Here is a 19,421-nt window from a genome sequence, read left to right on the forward strand (position 1 = left end):
CGAGGGACGGACTCATCAACCGAGACTGCGGCTATACCCTCAGCAAGGCTTGGGAACTAGCACCGAGTCGAATTAAAAAGACGTTCAGCAAAGCAAACGAACGGACGACCAGGACGGATGAGACAGTTACACCGACGCCACCACAGACGCCGACGCCGACGCCAGCCTCTCAGCGACCGCCGATGCACCGACAGGGGCGCGGACCACGGAGAGATCGCCTCGCATGGGGAGCGGATTTAAGATGACCGCCTGCCCTCAGAAGCTCAGTTCGTCAGCGCACCTGACGACGGCGACATGTCTGATCGCCGAAATATTGTGCCCGTTGGACACTATGGACCGCCAGTACACCCGTGGACTCTTCGAGCATAAAGAAACTTGATCAATTGGCATAGGATTCGTGCATGAGATTAATCAGAAACAGAAGACTAAGCGCTCAAGAGGTTTGTACTGAAGTGAACTGATTTCCCAAAAGTTGTTGAACGATTTCACTGCCACATTTAACAAGCTGGTAGTAGTAGTAATAGTAGTAGTGGTAGTAACAGACCTTACGATGTGTGGTTAGTAAGTGACTTGTAAGTCATCAGGTCTTTTTTTCCTTGTGTTAATAAGCTCAAGATATAATAATAATTTTTGAACCTCGCAGAAGGCGAAAAGATTACGTATTCATGCTGGTATTAACGTTCTGCGTCAGACATACAGCACAGAACGCCGTTATTGTTTAGGAGGCTGCGACACCCGAATACTCGGAGGCATATCGGGTTGCCGCTTGCCGTGATATTAGGCGCTTCGTGGTTGCTTGGCGTTGCTACAGAGAGAAACTGGATTGCAAATTTTATCAACTGAAAACGATCATCAGATAAAATTAATTCTTGTGTCATTCGTATTTCAACGCTTCTAATTGTTATAGGCGTCCAGAAATATATGGAAGAAAATAGAATTTTCACACTGTTGCAGTGAATGAAGTAAAATGGAGACAGAAGACAATTTATTTGTTTGTATAGTTGAGTCCCTAATTTATGCTCAGGGCAACACTTCCGAATAATTTGTGTAGTTTCTTTTTTACTTTCTACATTGGAGTTACTGAATTTCTCTGTGCTATATGAAGGGTCATTATTGGATCAGCCTAATAATCTTTGACATAACCAATATCTTTCGAGGTCAGATGATGATCACTGATATAATAAGGTGTATAAGCACGAAACGCAGTTTTGTAAAAGTGCAACATTCGTAAGAGAAGCTGTCAGTTTTAGTACACCCCTCTCCTCTTAATAATTCATCTGGTAATGAGAGTTTATAAGCAAATTTTTATGTTACCGTTAATATAAGTTCACCTGCAGAATTTCTGGTAGAGATGTCAGTTCGTACTATTGTAGACAGGATCTATTCTGTTTTCCAGTTCTACGATGGTATGGATATTTACTTTGACAATATTTTTTTAAATAAATAATATTTTCCCCTCCTTAGGCTCGTCCCATAAGCAACTGAATTATGGATCACCGTAAAGCTTTGCGGTTTGAAAAAGTATAATCCACCTGCTTTCACTAAAAAAATTATTAACACAGATAGAAAAACGTTTTACTATCCCAAACTATATTCCTGCTCAATAGATTCGTTCAATTCATAAATTATTCATACGATATCATGACGCCGAACTCTCTCCTCTAGAACCAACCCCCGGTCGTTCATAATTTCAGAACATTGCGTTCCAGGAGGGGAATACTTAGAAGAATGTTGTCAACCGGAAAAGAGGACTGACATTCTACGTGTCGGGACGAGAAACGTTAAATAGTGTTAGTCGGTAGATGGGTTCGAGAATTTCAACAAAGAAGTGGCTAGACTGCATTTACTGGTAAATATAATGTGATTTAGTGACGTGCGGTGACAAGAAGAACAGGGCTTCTAGCCTGATGAGTACAGGGTGATCAACACAAAATGACACAGGAGTAATACAGGAGTACGTCTATCAACGAGTAATGACACAGGACTGCAAGCAATCTACTATGAATAACATAAAGAACGCATAATACTAACCTAGACAGACACAAATCCAACACCCACAACATCAGTACAATTTTCTGTGTCTACCAGTTCCTAGATGAAGAAGAAATTTTAAGAATTTATGATGACCCACGAATCCCAGCCTTGTTAGAAATTTTCCTGCGTCGCTTCAGCCTGCATATACATATCATAATTTATGATAAAATAAAACAAATTATTCATATATTTAAGTGGCCAAAAATTTTATAAAAATGTGGGCACAGAATTCGATAGTAAGAAAAGAAAAGTAATGAAAAATAGAACACGAACTGGGAGAAAGGAATGTAATAAGGAGGAGCCTGGCAGCATTTTACGCAGAGCAACATTCAATAATTGCTAACACTTACTATAATAATTATGAAATAAGGTGGCGTAGACGGAAGACACCAGGACACACACCAGGAAAAGAGGTTGAAAACAGATTTTAAGTTGCAAAACATTTTCAGGTGTGTATATGTACTCGGACCATAAATTATTTCTTATGAGCTGCCGATTAAAACATAAAAAATTGCAGGAAGTTAGTAAATTTAGAGGAAGAGAATTGAAAAATTGAAAGAACTAGAGACTGTTAGATGTTTCAACGGGAGTATCAGGCAACTGTTACCTGAAACAGGGGAAGAGACACAACAGAAGACGAACGAATAGCTTTGACAGATGAAATACCGGAGTATCAAATAGATACAAAGTTAGTTACAGGAGAAATACTTGAGATATTGAGGAGAAAATATTCTAGTGCAAAACATGTGAAAACAAAAGGGAATACAGACATATAAACAATGAGACTGACAGAAAATGCGAAATGACAAAACAGAAGTGGCTAGAGGATACAATGCTGTAAAAGCAGTATGTCTGTGGAAAATTGGAAGGATCTTAGAAGAAAAGAGAAATAGCTGTATTAGGCACTAAGAGTTGCGGCTGCGGTGGCAAGGCAGTGTTAATCAAACGAGAGAAGGATTAAATGGAATAAATACACAGCTGGAAAAACAATTGTGCATCTGGAAAGACGATGTCGATTTCGATCCGATGACACCATATGCCACATAGAGGATAGTAGATGTTTTCACAATTGTCTGTACGTAATAGAATAGCTACCAGAGTGCCATCTATGTTTTCCTTTCAATAAGGATTACTCATTATCCGCCTGCCTGAGTGGCCGTGCGGTTCTAGGCGCTACAGTCTGGAGCCGATCGACCGCTACGGTCGTAGGTTCGAATCATGCCTCGGGCATGGATGTGTGTGATGTCCTTAGGTTAGTTACGTTTAATTAGTTCTACGTTCTAGGCGACTGATGACCTCAGAAGTTAAGTCGCATAGTGCTCAGAGCCATTTTGAGCTCATTATCCAGAAGGCTCAGTGGGGGTAAACGTGTGAAGCAAGCAGAGGACCGTGCTACGGAGACGCAATCTTACTTCCTGCAGCCAACCTACCGAGTTTGAAAGCTGTTAAATTTTGGCCTTCCGAGTGGTGTGACGGTCCTTTCGGAGAACTGCCACACAAGTTGAACGCGCTGCGTCAGCCGTGCAACGATGCTGCTATCAGAGGTCACGCGAACAACCTTTTACACCAACAGCCGTGTTTCTGGACACCCACGCAGCACAGATGCTCGCCAGGATCGTCGTATTGTAGGGGCAGCAGTGGCAGAGCGTACAGCTACGATAGCGTAGATAAGAGGTACTGTGAGCCCAGACGTGTCAACACGAACTGCTACAAATCGTGTATTGGCAGTGAGGGAAAATGAAGAGGAGGGGCGATGCGATACTGCTAAAAGAATTTGGCAGTGCATTGAAAGTCACGTGTACTAAACGACATTTCTTGAGATGTGACGAGATTCTCGGGAGAGCCAGCACTGAAAAAACTATTCCATCTGACATATCTATAACTAAACAGCTAACATGTTTCATTGTGTAGTCTTCCAGTTCCTAGTCGCCTATTTAACTGCTTCCATAGCAGCTTTCCAATATTTCGCGTAACGAATGACCAAATTTAAAATTTTAAAACGCTGGTATAATATGATCATTAAGGGCAATAATCTTCTGTTAAATGTTTAACACAACTTCAGCGTTACAACTATAACTATCTACACGTCTCGAGGCAGCATAACTCATGGTCTTCAGCTTACCCAGATTATATTCACTCGGTATTTAAGAATGAGACCACTCAGCTACTTCATAATTTAAAACCCTTACCAAACATTTTCTGTTTGATACCTCCCACGAAATGACGAAAACGGACAAGTTTATCACCTTCTACATTTCAGCTTTTCGTCCAATACAACTTTAGGGTCAGGCTTGAGGTTTTAATTAATTACTTATTTATTACGAACTCTATTCGCAACATATTTTACACACAATATGCTCTTTACAGAACAAACAGCAAAGCTGTATTATTGTACGACACGTAGTTTAAGAGATATGAAGTCACACACACTGAGATGAGTGACAAACTAGATTTTGCTTCGAAAGGAGCGCAATTATCCATACTATTCTCATCCAGTGTGTGATAAGGAGAACATTTAGCGACTTCTAGAAAACATTAAACAGCACTTAATACCATTCCTAAACTTTTTCTCGTTTACATACTTCACGTCAAACACACTGGTGTCTAAAATTAAATCAACAAACCACTATTTCCATGACCACGATGTAATCATACAAACTGTTAACAGATGTCCGAACGGCCGCGTCCTGCGAGGAAGATAGCATTCCGGTCAACCAACAACCGCGCCAACGATGACGTAGGGGCCGGCCGTTGTGGCCGATCGGTTCTAGGCGCTTCAGTCCGGAACCATGTGCCTGCTACGGTCGCAGGTTCGAATCCTGCCTCGGGCATGGATGTGTGTGATGTAGTTTAAGTAGTTCTAAGTTTAGGGGACTGATGACCTCAGATATTCCCACAATACTTAGAGCCATCTGACTACCATTTTTGATGATGTAGGGCACCTATCAAACGGGATAGTGTTTGCTCCATAGTCTCACATCAACAATCGCTGTGTACACAATCACAGACGTTGCAGTATGGCACAGAGAAGACGCCTACCAAGCTCTCTGGGGTGGAAGGCCATGGGAAGAATGGAAGTAGGACAGTCGCAAACTGATTTGGCCCGATGGCTTTACGTAAATCGTTGAGTTGTTTTTCGGATGTGGTGACAGCTTATAGAGATCGAAACTGTATCCCGAAAATCAGGGCAGGGCCGACCAAGTATAACATCAAAAAGAGACAACCATTATGTGGCTGTAAGGGCACGACAGTACCGCCTCAGTACCTCACGGCAACTGGCATCTGACCTCGCAGCAGCCACTGGGCGAGTTGTTGCGAGGCAAACGATGTACAGAAGGCTCCGACAGAGTGGCCTTTACTGTCGGAGACCTGCTGTATGTGTACCTCTGACGCGTCTTCACAGAAGGGAACGTCTAGAGTGGAATCGTGAACATGCCTACTGGACGGTCAAAAGGTGGACCAATGTTCTTTTCACAGTTGAGTCCCAATTTGGTCTGAGCAGTGATTCTCGGCGGATTCGAATCTGCAGGGAACGTGGAACACTATTTCGGGACCTAACCTATGTGGAAAGGGGCTGATATCGAGGATAATCCCTAATGGCGTGGGCAGAGATTATGTTAACCACTCGAACACCTCTTCATGAAATTGCACGATTTCATCGGCAAGTTTTAACTCCTGTCAGGTATCGTCACGAGGGCTTGGGACTTCATGTGCAGTTATTGCGAGGTGGGCCCAGACTTCGTATTGCTGGACGGTAACGTTCGAACTCATAGAGCACGCGTGGTTGGCGTTTTCTTGGAAACGGAAGATGTTGCACGCATGGCGTGGCCTGCTGGCTCTCCCGATTTGAATCCCAAAGAGCACGTCTGGGATCCATTAGAGACAGGGGTTGCCTCAAGTCATCATCCACCAATCACTTTCCAAGACTTGCCAGAAAGGCTACAGGAAGAATGGGCGGTATTATCTCAACATATGACTGATGACATAATTCACAGCATGCCCTGTCGTTTGACAGACCTGAATTGCTGCCAGAGGTGTTCATACTCCATACTGAGCGCATAAGCCAGTTGTCGGAATGTATGTGTAAATCCGTAAAGTTGGAATAAACAAAGAAGATTTTTGTATACCGTTACGCATGTTGCCGTTGTGTTACGTTCTGTATTCTTTATATGATTTCTACTTTGCTATTATCTCAATATACCGTTCTGTGGCAAAATGAACGCTGTCTAGCAAAATTTCGGGTTTTTCCTTTAATTTTTGACACCAGTGTGTTTAACACAGTAGCTCATTTGTAAAGTAATCTGAAGTTTGAAACTGTTTTATACACGTGAGTACCATTCTTTAAAAAACTCAGGGGTTTATTATTGAATAATATATGAGACAAGTAAAATATTTTCAGGCATCAAGACGAATGTAACAGTTCCAGTTCCAGAGAAGCCAGGCGCTGGCAGATGTGAATAATATACAAACGTTAGTTTAATAAATCACGGTTGAAAACTTCTGACACAAACTATTTACACAAGAATGGTAAAACCGGCGGAGACCCGCGTCAGGGAAGATTCGTCTCTGTTCCGAAGAAACCTAGGAACATTCAAGTCAGTCTGACTTTACTTAAAAGAAGCACTGAAGAAATGGAAACCTATATTATTAGAATTTATAGATTTAGAGGAAGCTTTTGACAATGTTAACTAAATGGTATCTTTGAAATTCTGAAGGTAGCAGGGATAAAACACAGGAAGCAATAGGTTAATGACAGCTTGTACGAAACAGCAGACTATAGTCATAACATTCGAAGGACATGAAAGGGAAACAATAGGTCAGGGGTTCCAGTCGATCCCCACTGTTAGTCAAAACATTGACAAAGCTTTGATTAAAACTAAGCAAAAAATTAGAAAGGGACTTAAAGTTTAAAGATAAGAAATAAAAACTTTGACATTTGCCAATGACACTGAAATTCTGTGAGAGCAACAAAACATCTGGAAGAGCAGTTGAATGGAATGGATAGCGTCACGAAAAGAGATTATAAGATGAACACCAACAAAAGTAAAACAAGGGTAATGGCATGCATCTCTGAGGGAACTAAATTGCGAAATGAGACTCTAAAGGTAGTTGCTGAGTTTCGTTATTTGAGCAGCAAAACAACAGACCATGGCTGGTAAAAGCAAGAAGAGCGTTTCGGAAAACCTGAAATTTGTTAACATCGAATATAACTTTACGTCCTGGGAAGTCATTTCTGAAGATATGTTTCTAGGGCGTAGCCTAGTACACAATCGAAACGTCGACGATAAACAATATAGATAAGAAGACGATGAAGAGTTTTGAAATGTAGTGCTTCAGAAAATGCTAGATGGAACGGATATCTAATGAGGATGTACTGAATAGAATTGTAAAGGAAAGAAGTTTATCGTACAACTTGCCTAAAAGAAGACATAGCCCGTAATCCATCCTTAGAAAGTAGCAATGGCTACAATGGCATGGTAATCCACATTTAAAGATGGGAAGAAGAGAGTCGTGAACACAAGAGTTCTTAGGCGAAACCATTTTAAAAACATTTTTCTTCTTCGAAAATTGAAAGGATGACTGATATGAACAGAAACTTCCTGGCAGATTAAAACTGTGTGCCCGACTCGAGTCTCGGTCGGGCACACAGTTTTAATCTGCCAGGAAGTTTCATATCAGCGCACACTCCGCTCCAGAGTGAAAATCTCATTCTGATATGAACAGATTTCTTTCTTCCAGATGACGCTGGCCCGTACAGCATGATTTAGGTGTCGCTAATTCGACTTCTCCTCCTCTCTCCCGAACTGATACTCGTCCCTTCGATAACGAAAAATCCTAAAAGAATTAACGTACGAATTGATGGAATATACCCCCAATTCACCAGATACTAACACATAGCCCCACAACGAAAGAAACCTATGACAGAAGAAAGTCTAATAAAGAGGCGTACAGCAGCTGTAGATGATTATTCTGAAAACCTGACAGAAAGTAAATACAGCGACTGAATGTACACAATACAAAAACTAGATACATTGACTTAAAAAAAGACGGGTTTTTATCTATATCACACAGTTTTTCAGTGCTAGATCAACGACTTTGCTCCTCGGTGGCACAGTTATGGACTACGGGCCTTTGCTGCTACAGTGGATATGGTTCAGACTGTACTTAACTTTTGAACATGTTTCTTATTCAACACTAACCGTCGAGCTATGGATTTTCCTATTTTTCAGGCAGCTGTTGGCGGGGCCTGGAGCCAGTGTAGAGAAACGCCGCGGAGTCGCCGCAGCTTGAGTGAGTGTGAGCAGCAGTTGTAAGGATTGCCCACTTGCTCGCAGGCGCGCTTCCACCAGCTGTCCGTGGTGCGCATGCGCCGGCTCGTGATGTACGTGGTGTCCGTGACGGCGCTCAGCGTCGTGTCCTGGACCTCCATTACCTTCATGGGCGACTCCACGAGGGAGGTGGCCGACCCCGACAACGCCAACGAGACCATCACCGAGGAGGTCCCCAGGCTCATGATCAGCACCTGGTACCCGTTCGACGCCTCTTCTGGTATGGGCTACATGCTCGCCTTCGTATACCAGGTACTGCAGCGAAACATCATACCTTAACCATTCTCCAGATCACTCAGAACAACGTTTTAAGAAAGATCCTGGATTCACAAAGAAACAATTGGTTCATGGGTTGTACAGTTACACTGTTGCTGCATACATGGTAACAGGTAACATACAAGGTAATCAAAAAGTCAGTATAAATTTGAAAACTTAATAAACTACGGAATAATTTAGATAGAGGTAAAAATTAACACACATGCTTGGAATGACATGGGGTTTTGTTAGAACAAAAAAAAAAAAATCACGAAATGTCCGACAGATGGCACTGGACAGCAAAACTGCTACCGTGACGGGTGAGAGGTATGCCGATATGTTACAGAATCGTATCATCCCCAGCCTGACTGATAAACACCTCCTGGAACGAGCTCCACCCCATATTGGTAGATGAGTGAAAGATCTCTTGCGCGTGTCGTTTGGTGATGATCGTGTGCTCAGCCGCCACTTTCGTCATGCTTCGCCTCCCAGGTCCCCAGACCTCAGTCCGTGCGATTATTGGCTTTGGGGTTACCTGAAGTCGCAAGTGTATCGTGATCGATCGACATCTCTAGGGATGCTGAAAGACAACATCAGACACCAGTGCCTCACTATAACTCCGGACATGCTTTACAGTGCTATTCACAACATTAAACCTCGACTACAGGTACTGTTGAGGAATGATGGTGAACATATTGAGCGTTTCCTGTAAAGAACATCATCTTTGCTTTGTAGTACTTTGTTATGCTAATTATTGCTATTCTGTTCAGATGAAGCGCCATCTGTTGGACTTTTTTTGAACCCTTGTATTTTTTTGGTTTTAATAAAACCCCATGTCATTCCAGGCATGTGTGTCAATTTGTACCTCTCTATCTACATTATTCCCTGATTTATTCAGTGGTCAAATTTATACTGACTTTTTGATCATCCGGTACATCTTTTATGTCATTACGCAATTGCTTCGTCTGACTTAAACTGTAAGTAATAAAAACAGTTTTTTGTATAGTAGATGGGACTGCATGTTGCGAGTATATGGCACACAGTCTATTAGTTGTAGGAGGAGTAGTAAACAGACGTGAATGACATTACGTGCTGTTGAACTTTTTGGCAGATAAGAAGCCTCCACATGAAGTATTCTGGAAGTTGGACGTTCGCTTTGTGTAATTTCATGTCTATGGAGAAGATTTCAAGATGAAGGAAGAATTCAGTCAATGTGTAGGTAAAGTCAACCAAGGTGCAATGACTTATTCGCAAATATGTCCAACTCGCACGTCACCTATCCTAGCCAAAGACGTTGCAGCAGTCGGTCACACATCTCCAGACCGTGCATCGCTAACTTCGAGAGTTTGCTATGTCTGCTTGAAGAGCCTCCATGTGTGTTCCCCTCACACGGCGGCATTGCGTGTCTCCTCGAATGTAGGGTCCCGGCCCCAGTGAGCGAACTCAGTGACAGTCGGATAACATCTTCTTTATGGCTGAGCAGCAGTTTAGCCTGGAGCGTGTCTCCCACCGTCTTTGTTCAACGCCCCTAGTACATGTTGCAGTCCTGTTGGTATTGCGAGAAGAGTTCGATACGGTAACAGCGACGTCTCAGTGAGTGCTCAAGGGTAATTGTTTCTCACTTAATATGAGAGCTGTGCTCTGCGGTGAATTATGTACTTCTTTGCTGTGTGCACCTCTTTCGTGGTACTTGCAGATCCAGGCTACATCTGACAGAAGGCATTCCTCAATCACACCGGGATGGTGTCTGTAATTTGTTTCTTTTATACAGTCAGTAATAACGGAAATCGTTGTCAGACTACCTGTTGTCGCCGGTGACCGTCTTCAGATCTCTTTAAAACTGTCCTGTATAATTATATCAGGATATTTAATATATAATCATATTAATGAAATTATTATTGTATTATTAATTATATTAATAACATCTTCTATATAATTGTAGATCAGTAGTATGATTATATATTAAGTATCCTAACATAATTACACAGAGTATGTTTTTAACTGGCGTGAGGATAGTCATCACGATCATTATATATATATATATATATATATATATATATATATATATATATTGTAGGATATGTTTTAAACAGATATGAATATGAATTTAACATAATCTCATGGTTTTACTGTCGCAGACTGAGACAAAAGATACAAATAGTACATTTCCTGGATCACTGTTTTTATTCACGACTGTTTCGCAGCTTGTGACACTCCCCTATAGTAACCACCTACCCGGACTTAATAAGCAAATTGGAAGCTCTATATGCTTGAAGCTCTGTATTCTGGAAGGCTCCAGACCTGATATTACGATGCAGACCACTGCCGACCTAGAGAGGATACCTCTCTCGTAGAAGGAAGCGCTACCACAAACCACGCTGGAGCTGTTGTGTACCCTGTATTCCCATGGACGGACGTCACTCAGTGCAGTGACGTTCTGTAATAACACATAGAAAAATCGCGCACTGCCAGTGACCGGCTTTCTGGTTTATGTTGCACTATACTTGTGTCATGTATCATAATGTGGCCAAGGCACCTTTTACTGCACACATTAACAAAGTGACTCGTGTTGTGTCGTTGATTGCGACGATTCCTTTAATATTGGACAGGAATTAATTTAACCAACACGTGAAGTTTTGTTCTGTTGCTCCAGAGATATTAGATCGATTTTTCATCAATCCAAGGTTCGAAATGAAAACCACCATAAACACAATTAACGCATCAACACTAACACGACCACAACCAACACTACTATAAGCACTAAAATTACCATCAGTAGAGTGACTCACTATCAGAAGAACAGATATCACTAACAGTTCGTCGTAAATATTCTCACTCCCCCTTTGCCTCATCTTTCCTCCCCACTCATTTTTCTGTGTGATCAATTTTGTATTTCTTTCGTTCTGTTTAATGATAGTGAAGATAAACTCAGCGTCACAGACACTCATTGAGTGATTCAACGCAGTAGTTAAGGCACTAGAATCGTATTCACGTGAATCTTTGTTCAAAACATACAGGTCATATCCCGATTTTGGTTCCGAAAAACGCTTCCTGCGAATGTTGAGATGTAAATGAGTGTAGGCTACTGTGGCCGTTGAAAATCAAATGATTATTTCTACTCCAGTCCGACAGCCTATTTCCTTCCCTTTCGTTGTTCAACAAAGTTCGCACCATCTATGACTCGATGACGTCGCAAACTCTAACCTTCATTGAACGCTTGGCCATATGAAAAAATATAAACCAAACTTTCCTTTTTTTACAGTGAAACTTCCTTATTTGTCATTGTTATAGTTGTCTTTAAACCCATACTTCCTTTTCTTTCCCTCTCTACTGGTTATAAATGTTGGTTATGTATTTGGAGCAGGCAAAATTTTCAGTGACTACAGTGATCGAATTAGGTAATACAGCCATTTAATAGACTCCCTTGTTTCATTTTCTGGAATATTCGGCTCAGCATTTGTTTGTGCTTACCACTACATTGTTCAGTAAAATCGTTGATTTCTCATTGTTGTTGTGTTAAGTCATCGAAACAAAGCTTGGATTGTACTACGGATATTTAGAATAAGCGATATGATTAATAAATTGAGAGACTGCACCAGACGTTCAACTGCCACACTAAATGATGTGTAGGACTTACTACAAGTCTGACATTAAGACAAAATGGAATTTGTTCCTTTTCACTTTATTAAGTCGTGAATGCTATGAAACAAGTAAACCATTTCTTTGATGATGATAAAATACCGACGTGTTTTCGTCGTGGCCAAAAGAGAACATCAGTAACATGTTGGTGCTGGGATAGAGACAACGAAATAACTTCGAATCATGAGCAGTGAAGAGAAAAAGTGAAAATACTGATGAACGGAAATATTTTCACGGCTAGATCTATTGTGATTTAATTATTCATTCTTCACAATTACGGCCTATTATCTAAAAAGCTAAAATATGCCATACAAATCACGTTTCTTTGGATAGCTATAAGTTATGTATATTTATTTATTTCTGATACTTAATATTTAAAAAAAAGAAGAAGAGAGATTAAAAAAGAAAAAAAAATTGCAACTACTACTGGGGTGCTAAATCACCTAGACGATTTTACAAGGTTTAACATGTACCTCCTCCAGAGTCTCTTAAGAAAGATGCTATCGTGAACACTTGCGAGCAATATGGAGCACTCAGTTGTTGTAAATCGCGAAGACGTAACTGACTCTTGATGAGAATCAAATGAATATATGACATACGTGGGTGGGTGTAATGAGTGCTTGGGCAGAGCAGTGCTGTGTGTTTTTCCGTGAATGAAGAAGGAATGAGAGAAAGGGAGAACAGGAAACCCCGTGACGGTGCATAGGCTACTGTTGTCGAAAAGCAACAATAGTGCTTCTCATATCAGTACACCCATCAGCATTACACCATGTACCTCCTTAACTACCAAACGGAAATTCACGATAGCAATTGTTCAATAAGAATAATATACACCGGTAGTGGTGACAATTAGCAATAAGCAGTAAGAGCTTTTCTGCAGTATCTTTATTGATAATAGTCATAAGAAGCGTTCATCTGTATTACTGTCAAAGCGGCAAGATCCACGCTGATGACTATTTGCATGGCGTATTCCTTCGTGATATGCTCTGTCTGCTCTGTCTCTAATCGCTCTGTACATCAGTCATTATGGGCCTTTGGCCAAACAGGCCTTTTGTTAGTATTCTCGATTACTTTTGTAGCGCAATTCATAAGGCGTTTTCACCATTCGTTCTAAATATTCACTGTAATTTTTTGTGGCGTTATCATTATGCAACCAGTGTGTTGTTAATACACACAGCACGGTAGTGTTCTGCACCGTCTTGAACAGTAAATCAGGAGGCAGTAACCGGTCTCCATACTCTCATGGCGTGGCTTCTGTGTTGTTTCGATGTCGACGTGTTTTCAGTCTTATTAAATTGACTAATCTGACCAGAACGTTCTCCTGCACTGATGGGGGGAATTCTCCTGTGTGTCAACCATAGTTTTTTGTGGTTCTTGGCCACAATTCTATATACCGACAGTGGTATGTATTCAATATATGTCGTCATTTGTGCAGCGTCTCCCATAGAATTCTGTTTTTGTTGTACATGTCTGTGGGATGAAATGGGCGAAGGGCGTATGCTACTTTGTAAAGGTTGTGTATGTGTGTGTGTGTTTGTGTGTGTAAATGCGGCATGAATGGCTATATCACAGGACGCCATTCTCACGTTATACGCGTCGATGCCATCACATATGGAACAAGTTATCAGGACCCATGGTGGACACTGTATCTACTAGGCAAGTGGACACACGCTGGACCGGGGTAACTGCAAGGATAATCATTTCTGCAGAACATATTACTGTACTTGTCCTGTGAATACGAACGTCCTATCTCAAGATGTTCTGTTTTTTCTGAACGTGAGTGTATTGTTGCTGTCGTGAACCTCGACGTTGTATCCCGATACTTGTTCATAGTCATCACACGACGTGGTGGATAGTCACTTACTCAATAGCAGGAAACACCGAAGCAGAAGCCTGCACCTGTCAAACTACAATCAGTCTTATATATGTCGACTGCTTACAGAATTTTCGTTCTATTACTCCAACTGTCTTACGCTAGTGTTTAAACGCTATTAAAGTCAATACCCGGTCACGGCCCTTCTGAAGCTCGGCAACATCTGACGTCCCACTTTGGTTTAAAGATGACTTTCCATGCTTTTCTACATCTCCTTTTATCGGTCTCCAAATTTCACGTTTATGTGTCACAGTCACACGCCACTTCACAGACTTCCGCAGTGTGGAAACTATCAGACTGATCGTTGGTAAAAAAAATTAAAAAAATAAAAGTATTTTATTTTACCTCGCAAAAATTTTAAATGTATGTCGCTTGTGATTCTACTGGCTCAGTAGGTAACTCTAGTAACGAACAACAGAGTAAGGAGGAGGCTTCTCGTCCTTCTTTATTCTTTGTCTATATAACCTAGTTTGAAGGCCCCATCTGTTAGATGGTTGTCATAGCTACATGTCCTTTTGGAAATCAGTATCTATGCTTAAGCTGTTATTCTCACTAATGTGAAAGACAAGAGAGTACAGAGTATTTAGTACAACTTCCTTCTGGGCTCGCTCGTGATGTGGAGTTGCGTGGGAATACATTTCTTCCGATGAAAACAGCAACGAAAGACTGCAGGCTCATATAAAACTGCAAATGATGTCTGCGCAACGTGCCACTGACTCGCGCCCCCTGCTGTTGGCAGCTGTACTGGCTGACGGCGACGCTGATGCACTCCAACCTGATGGACGTGATGTTCTGCTGCTGGCTCATCTACGCGTGTGAGCAGCTGGTGCACCTCAAGGAGATCATGAAGCCGCTCATGGAGCTCAGCGCCACGCTGGACACCGTGGTGCCGCACACCAGCGAGCTCTTCCGAGCCGCCTCCACACTGCCCACCAACGAGCCACTCTACGGGATGGGGCCAGGTACGTCACAAACACTCCATATTCCTCACCAACAAGCCACTGTTTAGTATGGGGCAAGGTGCAGCACATCAAAAAAAGGTTCAAATGGCTCTGAGCACTATGGGACTTAACATCTGTGGTCATCAGTCCCCTAGAACTTAGAACTATTTAAACCTAACTAACCTAAGGACATCACACACATCCATGCCCGAGGCAGGATTCGAACCTGCGACCGTAGCAGTCGCGCGGGTCCGGACTGCGCGCCTAGAACCGCTAGACCACCGCGGCCGGCCTGCAGCACATCCTCTCCAATCTCGTCACTATGTGGTATGGACATATATACATCACCTGTTCTCCACACTCCCCCCCCCCCCCCCCCCCAACTGGCTGTTCTATGGCATATGGCCAGCTACATCACACAGCTTCCACACTCCCAACTAAATGGGTCCAGATACATTGTGAAAAGTCTACACTCATCTCTAGCAAGTCATCCTGTGCCATAACAATATCTCACACACCCTCCACATTACCTAACAAGCTGCTCTTCATCACGGACTCTCGTACATATACCTTCCATCCTCCCATCCAACAGGGTCAGATACAACCTGAAATCTCTACAGCCACCACCAACAAGCCTTACTGTACAGCAGAGGGCAACATACATCACACAGCCATCGCACTACCAACTAACGAGGCACTCTTCAGCGAATTCCCAGCTTCATCAGTCATCCTCTATATTCCACCCATTCAGTGGTGTTGGGGTAGGGTCATTATGCAAGTTCCATAATAAGCAGTTGCCAGCTGCTCTGTGGCAGCCGACATGAATCACACACCCTCCACACTGCCAACTAGTAAGTTGCACTACAGTTCGTATATCTTACAAACTCCAACCAACAATGATGCCTGTTTACCACTGCCTCACTCACTGACGATTAAATCAATCTAATAGTGAGCTGAGTTAGTCTGTTGTGTCGTGAAGAAATGTTCAACTTAGAATGCCGCATCTAGCCTAAGCCTGTTTTGCTGTATCTGTACCTTAACATTCACATTCAGTAAATAATAATACTTTGGGCAGATTTCCAGACGTAAATGTCGTTTTTGAGAGTATCTTTATTCAGAACAGCTTGAATCACCCTAGATACACAATGCTACTGTTACTCTTGCTTTTATCAGTGGCCACAAGGTTGGTTTGATGCAGTTTTCCACTCTAGTCTCTTACCAGTTTCTCTATTCGTTTTCATCCTAACAGCTGCATCCCACATCAACCATGATCTGCCTTGTACAATCATATTATGTAGTCCCACACCTGCAGCTTTAACCATCCACCGCTTCTTAAGATGGAGATTACAGCAATGACTCATCTCCATACACGTGTCCAAAGACTCTGTACCTTCGATTCACTGCTTTCTCTATTAGGCCTTTCTTGTCATTGCAGAACGTCACTAAACCATTTGATTTTCAAGAGGAATTTCAAACAAACCGTTCTAAACGTTCAAAATGGCTCTGAGCACTATGGGACTTAACTTCTGAGGTCATCAGTCCCCTAGAACTTAGAACCACTTAAACCTAACTAACCTAAGGACATCACACACATCCATGACCGAGGCAGTATTCGAACCTGCGACCGTAGCGGTCGCGCGGTTCCAAACTGTAGCGCCTAGAACCTCTCGGCCACTCAGGCCGGCTCTAAACGTTTCGTTTCTGCCCATGTTTCACAGTTGTGTTCCAAATACAGAATTACGAAAACCTGAAGATTTTCACTTTTGAATGTTATCGGTGAGTTTCTAGCTCAGAAAGTTCTTTCACCTCGAGCAGTCCTTGCTAGTATACGCTTCTTGCATCTCTGCAGTTCTGCCCATGTTTCACAGCTGTGTTCCAAACATAAAATTACGAAATCCTGAAGATATTCACTTTTGAATGTTATCAGTGAGTTTCTAGTTCAGAAAGTTCTTTCACCTCGCGCAGAACTTGCTAGTATACGCTTCTTGCATCTCCCTTCTTTATATAGTCTGCTTCCGAGCAATATTCATCTGCTCTTCTAGAATCTTTAGTCCCAGTTTTACATATAGTCATCTAGCATCTTCGATTCATTTATTTGCTTATATGCAAAAACATGGTTCAAATGACCCTGAGCACTATGCAACTGAACTTCTGAGGTCATCAGTCGCCTAGAACTTAGAACTATTTAAACCTAACTAAACTAAGGACATCACACAATTCATGCCCGAGGCAGGTCTCGAACCTGGGGTCGCTCATTTCCAGACTGAGATTTTCACTCTGCAGCATAGTGTGCGCACGTCCTCACAGCTTTACTTCTGCCAGTACCCTGTCTCCTGCCTTCCAAACTTTACAGAAGCTCTCCTGCGAACCTTGCAGAACTAGCACTCTTGAAAGAAAGGATATTACGGAGACATGGCTTAGCCACAGCCTGGGGGATGTTTCCAGTGCACACACAGCTGCAGAGTGAAAATCCCATTCAGGAAACATCCCCAGGCGGTGGCTAAGCCATGACTCCGCAATATCCTTTCTTTCAGGAGTTCTAGTTCTTCAAGGTTCGCAGGAGAGCTTCTTTAAGGTTTGGAAGGTAGGAGACGAGGTACTGGCAGAAGTAAAGCTGTGAGGACGGGGCGTGAGTCGTGCTTGGGTAGCTCTGTTGGTAGAGCACTTGCCCCCGAATGGCAAAGGTCCCGAGTTCGAGTCTCGGTCCGACACACAGTTTTAATCTGCCAGGAAGTTTCATATCAGCGCACACTCCGCTGCAGAGTGAAAATCTAATTCTGCAAAAAGGATGTAACCGTCGGCGTTTTGTTGTATGTGGATGGCTAGCGGACATGTTCTATCGATGACAAATCATGGGACTGAGAAGACCTCTCATGATCTTTTCGTTCCTCAAGGCATTTATGGTTTGAACTGTAATTTGGGGTCTTGCTTTATCTTTCTGGGATATGCTCTTTGGTACTAAGTTATAAAACGTACGTCAAACGGGTCAACTATTCTTGCGACGTATTGGCGATAATCATTTCGCCTTTAATAACCAACAATGAATTCAGTTGTTACATCCGACAGCTCCCCATACCATTATTCCGGACTAGGACTTAACCTTCCACCATATGGTCTACTGATACGTTGGCGTCGATCTGATCACCACAAACGTATGCGATGGTCGTAGTTGAAAACCACAGAAGCTCACCCAGTGCTCCAGCTGGCTCTGGTTTTACTGCACGCAAGTCTTTTCTGGCTGTGATACGGTAAATGGAAATAAGCGTATGGCATTGTTGGCCGGGAAGCCCATATTCAGGGAAGTTCGGCCGCCAAGTGCATGTCTTATTTCATTCGACGCGACTTGCACATGAGGGTGAAATGGTAATGAGGACAACACAACACCCAGTCCCCGAGCGGTGAAGATCTCCAAGCCGGCCGGGAATCGAACTCGGGCCAGCTTGCATGGGAGGCGAGCACGTTACCACCCAGATAAGCTGGCGGGCTGTGATATGGTGGCAGTGGAAAACAACGCATGGGCAATCGAGATTTCAACGCAGCTTGCAGTAATCTGTTTCAGAGTGTTAGAGGTAACACTGTCTATTCACTGTGACCAGATTTGAGTTACTGTCATGCATCCATTCGTTAGAGCCAGTCGGGGAATCCTATGGCCTCCTCGTGGCGTAGTCCCTCCGAAAGGACGCGTGCCTACTCATCTTCTCACACTTTTGTCCTGCGCGCATCTCGTCGCCATTCGTGGTGCAGTCATTGCTCAACTTCCAATTGTCGGTGCCGTCTCGTGTGACTATGGCCTCCCTTCGGGCAGACCGTTCGCCGGATGCAAGTCTTTCGATTCAACGCCACTTCGGAAACTTGCGCGTCGATTGGGATGAAATGATCACGATCTGGACAACACAACACCCAGTCCCTCAGCGGAGAAAATGTCAGTGCGATATGTCGGTATGATACTTCCATGTCACTCATACTAATGATTCTAACCTTTCTCAAAGTCCGAAATATGGCGATAAGCTGCAGTTGCATGTCATCTTCCCATCATGTGTTGCGTTCACCGCTTGAAAAATTTCAGTACCACTGGACACATCCAGTGTCCATATATCCTTGATCTGAACGAAAGTTTTCTATTTTCTGTATCAAAAATAAGGAAAATAAACCCGATTAAGGACGAAAATTAAATTAACGTATCCCACAGGTTCGGAAATACTCGAGTATCTCTTCGGTAGCGCTCGGTCAATGTGTTCATGGTGTTACACTTTCCATTTCAGTCTTTGTATGCTTACTGTGGGGTCAGACATGGAGCGAATATACGTGGGTCAATCAATAAGTAACGCCCCCCTTTTTTAAAACAGCAAT

At 42.7% G+C, this 19,421-nt stretch overlaps 1 protein-coding gene across 1 annotated transcript in view; it reads left to right on the forward strand.

Annotated features, from left to right (window-relative positions):
• LOC126284655 (odorant receptor coreceptor) overlaps positions 1–19,421 on the forward strand; it is a 289,713-nt gene that overhangs the window by 103,490 nt on the left and 166,802 nt on the right. Inside the window, exons 3-4 of the mRNA XM_049983760.1 lie at positions 8,370–8,615; positions 14,870–15,092. Coding sequence (XP_049839717.1) covers positions 8,370–8,615; positions 14,870–15,092 — 469 coding nt within the window. The remainder of the gene's footprint in view (positions 1–8,369; positions 8,616–14,869; positions 15,093–19,421) is intronic.

The sequence above is a fragment of the Schistocerca gregaria genome, chromosome 8 (assembly GCF_023897955.1).
Source record: "Schistocerca gregaria isolate iqSchGreg1 chromosome 8, iqSchGreg1.2, whole genome shotgun sequence".
NCBI lineage: Eukaryota > Metazoa > Arthropoda > Insecta > Orthoptera > Acrididae > Schistocerca > Schistocerca gregaria.